The 6,000-nt window shown below is 50.5% G+C and overlaps 1 protein-coding gene across 1 annotated transcript in view; it reads right to left on the reverse strand.

Moving 5' to 3' along the window:
- STK32B (serine/threonine kinase 32B) overlaps nt 1-4,819 on the reverse strand; it is a 340,079-nt gene extending 335,260 nt beyond the window's left edge. The window contains exon 1 of the mRNA XM_067735498.1: nt 4,674-4,819. Coding sequence (XP_067591599.1) covers nt 4,674-4,725 — 52 coding nt within the window. The 5' untranslated portion in view covers nt 4,726-4,819. The remainder of the gene's footprint in view (nt 1-4,673) is intronic.
- Between the last annotated feature and the right edge of the window lie 1,181 nt (nt 4,820-6,000).

Raw genomic sequence — 6,000 nt, forward strand, 5'->3', positions numbered from 1 at the left:
AGGGAGTGATTTTTTAAATTGCCTTTGTTATCTGACTGTGCCCAGAGTTAAACAACATTTGTTGTATATTTATGTTAACCAAGAAGATGCTTTCATGTTCTACGCTGCATGTGAAGTTACCTGGCCCAACAATAATACAGAAGTTACATTTCTTTTTAAATGTCCCTTTAACTCCTAACAATCTAAAATGAGAATACCCGGAGCTGTTTACAAGGTTGTGAAACTGATACCCTCAAATGTGGGTACAGGCCATAAATTGATACAACATTGATATTTAAAAAAAAAACCTTTTGGAAACATAATTTAAGAACATGTTTCTGGAGTCCTAGAAGTTATTCAATCCTTTCGATCCAATAATCTCACTCACTGCACCTCATTTTAAGGAATTCACTTAAAAGAAGAAAAATGCTTTACGTATAAAATTTTCAGGCAATTTACTTATAAAGATGAAACACTGAAAACAGCCTGCATGTCTAACAACAAGAAAACATTTAAGTTACAATAGTTCCATCAGATGGAATATTACAGCCCATTAAAATAGTAATTTTGAAGACATTATAGCAACATAAACTACTCAAAACAGGACGCTAAGAGAAAATGCAGAAATCATTTTGTGTGGCAAGTGTACCCTTATGTAAAAATGTCTAGACATAGATTAGGACAGTAAAGGGAAAAAACCTTAAAAACAATTTTGACACGAATTTGGAAAGGGAGATGATTTTGCTTTCATTCCCAGAACTTGCATTATGATATGACAGCTCAACAAAATGTTTTCTGAAGATGGTAGCTGATTATTGTAAATGATCAAGTGCTGTCAGGATGCACTGTTACTTTCTTCCTATAGACGTTTGCATAAGGAGACCCCTATCAGAGCCTGATCTCTGCGCTAGTCTCATTCTGCGTTGGTCCTACATATCTTTGACGGCTTCATTTTCCTGTAGGTCCTAAGGGGTGGCACAGGAAACAGTGTTAGGTACCAGACTCTGGAGTTAAACAGCCCTGGGGGTTTAACTCATGAGTCCCAGCTCATCCATACACAGACCATGGGACCCTGGGCAGTTTTCCAGAGGTCCTCTGTAAACTCTCTAGTAAAATGCACATTCTGAGACCTCCCTGGCTGAGTCGTGATAATGATTCCCAATTAGGTATGAAAAGGAGTCCACACAATGCATCACTAAGTTACAGTTTTTAATATTATCTGGATGCAAGTTAAATGTTTGCCATCAGAATGTAGACAGTTATGGTACAATTACACAATGGCAAATTTTCAGCTACAGTTTAGCTTTAAATTACTTACAAATCAGATTCGTTCTGGTTGCGTTGTATCTGCATCTTCAACCACTCAGCAACTCTGGTTTGGGAGAGCGTGTTCGGTCACCAGACCATGTCACTGCCCTGCTTAAAATCCTTCTGTTGACTACAGATGTCCATAAGGTCAATTCCAAATACATGGCCACTGGGCCCTTTAAGGCCACCCCAGCACTCAGGGTTCATCTCCTGTAGCTTCCAGCCTCACACACCACATTGCAGGGGTACTAAAGTCCCCACAATCTCCCCAAAGAGCCATGTTTATTCTTTACCATCTATCTTTGCACATTCTGTTCCCTCCCTCTGAAACACCCTTCCCCTACCTACCAACCTCTCCTTCCTGGGACTTCTACCATTTCTGCAAGACTCAGTCTAAGAGGAAGTCTTCTCTGACCCCTCCTCTCTGCCCCAGGGTTAGGGCACCTCCTGTAGGATACCACAGTCCCCTGAGCTCTCTTACACTGTCCTGGCTGTTTATCTGCTCTGCGAGCTCCCTGAGGATTAGAACTTTGCCTTCATCTTCTCCATATTCCTGCTGCCCAGCACAGCGGTGGGTGCAGAAAAGATGACCAGTACATGCCTATGAAATAAGCGAATCAATTGGCGGCAAATAACAGTGTGTTACTTGAACAAGTATTGAGACATATGCTGGCAAAATCAAACAAGTTAATGTTTCACTGAGCTGAAAGCCAGCAAAATGAGGAGAGTCCTAACCTTGTATTTCAACCAGGCAGTTGACCTTGAGCCCGACCACTTTTGGAATGAGGAACAAGAGCAGGAAAATCAAAAGCTTGGCTATGCCAGATATAACTATTTTGCCAACAGATATTTAAAGCATATTTTCTGGGATAAAGGATAGAGACAGGAAAGCAAATTTACTCTGAAAATAAAAGAGAAAGACACTAAAAAATTACCTAAACCATGACCTTTGACCCAGGCTACTACCACGAACCTCTAAAATTGGGAGTGATGCATAAGTTTGTGCTTTCTTCTGGGAAAGGAGTCCATGGCTTTCATCAAAGGATCCTGTTATGGGCCGAAATGTGTCCCCTCCAAACTTGAGATGCGGAAGCTCTAGCCTCCAACATGACTATGTTTGGAGAGAGGGCTTTTAAGGAGATAATTAGCATTCAGTGAGGTCATAAGGGTGAGGCCCTAACCCTGTGGGACAGGCGATCTTATAAGAAGAGGAAGAGCCACCAGAGATCTCTATCTCCTTGAGCACACAGGTCATGTGAGGACCCAAGGAGAAGGAGGCTGTCTGCAAGCCAGGGAGAGAGCCCTCACCAGAAACCAACCCTGATGACACCTTGATCTTGGACTTCCAGCCTCCGTAACAGTGAGAAAATAAATTTCTGTTGTTTAAGCCACCACCACCAACAAATTCTTTTGTTTAAGCATCTGGGGTATCTTGTGAATGCTTTCTTTTTTTTTTTTTTTTTTTGTGGCCATGTCACACAGCTTATGGGAGTTTAGTTCCCTGACCAGGGATCGAACCCAGGCCCTCGGCAGTGAGGGTGCAGAGTCCTAACCACTGGACCACCAGGGAGTTCCACATCTGGGGTATCTTGTTATAGCAGCCTGAGCAGACTAATACAGGTCCGTTCCCCAAAACAGACAGGAAACCTTTGACTGATTGAGAACAGAAAGTTTTCGGCCCAAGTAATCCTCTCCATCTGTCAATGAGTGTATCTTCTCATAGGGTTTGAGCACCCCTGAATGTAACCTCACAGGACAGAAGTTCTCCCAAAGGGACAGGCCTGCCCCACATCCACCCCAAGCAGGATATGTCCCTAGCAGAACACATATTTAAATACTGATTTAAGTGTCAAGATCGCTTTGACTTTCATAGAGCAATTCAGGGTCATTATGAACTTGACTGGGGAAGAGTTCAGCTACATGGTGTCCAAATGCTTCCTGGGATACACAAGAGCCTCCCCCACCCACCTGGCTACCTCTTGTCTGTCCACTCCTGGCTCCCTATCTACCTGTGCTCCAGACTAAACAACCAGGAAGGGCTTAGCCTTCCTTGGGTCTCCAAGGCCCTGCACTGGTCCCGCTCACTGCCCTTATCACCATGGACGGTCCTCAGTGCCACTAGACTAGGAACTCCTTTAAGAAAGGACCAAATGGGCGTGACTCAATTACATTGGCTGTATTCAGGTATTCTATTCAGAGGGACTGCCGGGGTGAGCGTTTGACTACCACCCACAGCCTTGGTAGATTTAGAGATCATGACTGATGCCCACAAGCCTATTCCTGGGCACAAGAAGCACTGCCTCCAGGGCAGACTGTCCAGCCTCAAAGCCAGCTCTGACTAGGACACATCTCTTTCTTCAACTGTAAAATGGAACAACAGAAGTACCCACCTCATACGGTTGCCATGAGGCCTGAGTGAGCACATGTAAAGCCCTAGAACACTGGCTGGCACATGGACCATGCTCAGTAGACCTGGCTCTCATCTGGGGACACAGTGGAGACTGGAGAAACCAGTGCAATAGCAAACCGAGCCTTTAGAGGCAAAGTTAACACATAACACCGTGCAGAGCTCTGTAACTGATTATATTATCAAGGCACTTCTCACAGGAATTACCACTGGTTAAGCTTCAAACGACCCCCTAAGGTAGTAAGCAGCAATCGTAAGTCTCTTCTCCTAGGTGAAGAAACAAAGGTTTCAGAGAGGTTAAGGAAGTTGCCCACAGACACACAGCGCTGGAAAAGGGGTTCTGCTATTCCAAATACGAAGCTCTACCGATATGAGCCATAAGAGCCCAGTTGTGGAGTTTAGATGAGGTTGGACCGCCTACACCACTCCTCCACCTGGGAGGCTGCCAACAGCGGGACGCCTTCCGCCCAGACACAGAGTTTAATCAAGAAAAGTTTCCCTAAGCCGTCCTGGGTGAATGAGGAGGGCAGCATGGAACACACACACACACACACACACACACACACACACACACACACACACACACACACACACACACACACACACACACACACACACACACACACACACACACACACACACACAACGCCTCCTTCAGCCTCGGGCTCTAAAGGAGATCTTGGCTTCCCCGGAGCCCAAGCAACATCCAGACTCGCCTCCGAAGTCAACTCATCCCTCCTGCTCCCCCAAGTGAAGCCTTCGGGTTCACTCTCCTCTCGGAATGGCCCGCCCGGGCTCGCGCTCGGTACCGTCCCGGCCCCTAAGGGGCACTGACGCGAGGAGTTGTTGCCTCTGTAGAAGCCCCTAGCCCGGCACGGGCCGGGCACACAGCCGACGCTCGGCCAAGGGTGCTGGAAGGAGGGATACCCGGCCTCTGCCCGAAGGGGCAGCGCGGGGCAGGCGCCCCTCGCCCTCTTACCTTCCTCATTCTCGTCGAACACCGGGGGCTTGTGGGAGTGGTTCCCGCCCATATTCCGCCGCGGCGGCTGCCGCAGCTGCCGCTACTACATGCCCGGCCGCCGGGGTGCGGGTGCGGAATGTGCCGCGAGCGCCCAGCCCAGACTGCAGCCGCGCGCCGAGCCGGAGGGGGCCGAGCGCCGCGCAGCGGCGGGAACCGCGCCCCCTCCTCCCGGGCGTCCCCCTGGCGGCGCTCTCCCGCCTCGCCCGCCGCTCCCTGGCCACGCTAACTCTTCTGCCGCGCCCCTCGCCTGCGCCCGCCCTGGAACACTGGAGCTCGCGGCGCGGGGGCCACCGAGGCGCGCTCCACGCGGGAGACCGGAGGCGGCGCGGGAAAAGTAGGAGGAGCAGGAGGGGAAGGAGGGAATGGGCGGGGGCTGCGCAGAGGGGGAGAGCGGGCGAGCGCAGCCCCGGGGGCGGCCTGGAGGAGAGGGCGCGGCGGGCACAGAGGGCGAACGCAGCCCTACGGGCTGCCTGTAGGAGAGGGCGCGGGCCGCCGCCTCCCCGCTGCACCCACCGGAGCTGAGCGCAGCGTCGACCCGGAGGAGTCGGGGCGCTCCCTCCAGGCAGTAAGCGAGTCGTGAACATCTACTGTGTGCCGGGCCTCAGTCAAGGGCTTTATAAACACAATCCCATGTCACCTCTCAACAACCCAACGGTTAGAAAAAGCGTTGTTGCCCATTTTAGAGTCAGGTAGAGTTCAGGGGTAAAGGAACTCTTCGGTCAGTAGTTAGTCGGTCCTGGCTACGAAGGGAGACCCCCGGACGCCCTGTTGGCCTTATTTGTCCACTCGGACTGAGACCCGGGCAGTGGTGTGTCTGCCAGTTCTGCAACACACGCTCTTTCTTCTTAATGTTTTTCTAAATGTTTAATGAGTGAAAGTAGAGTTACCCTTTTGGACTCAGTCTAACCCCTTCATTCTCCCGGGGAAACTGAGTCCGCAAAGGGGCGTGGTTTGCCCCAAATCATTCTCCCTAGGAGTGGCTCTGCGTGGGCCTCCGGAGTCCCCTGAAATTGAACTAAGGGCGGTTCGCATCTGGGTCGGTGGGGTCCTGGCGGCGGGAGCTGGGGAGCCCAGACTGGACACGGGGATACTAATGACAGGGATGCGATGGGTGTGCCCCAAAGCTCTCGTGGGGCGAGCACAGACTCTCAGAGGGCGCTTCCTGAGGGACGCGCAGGTTACCCGCGCGGTGCAGTCCTGCCCGCCCAGGCACCTGGTAGCCAGGAATCTTTGGCCACATCCTGCCATCTGCTGGGCGCCTTAAGTTACCGTCTGTGCTTTGGTG

This window comes from Pseudorca crassidens, chromosome 4 (assembly GCF_039906515.1).
Source record: "Pseudorca crassidens isolate mPseCra1 chromosome 4, mPseCra1.hap1, whole genome shotgun sequence".
NCBI lineage: Eukaryota > Metazoa > Chordata > Mammalia > Artiodactyla > Delphinidae > Pseudorca > Pseudorca crassidens.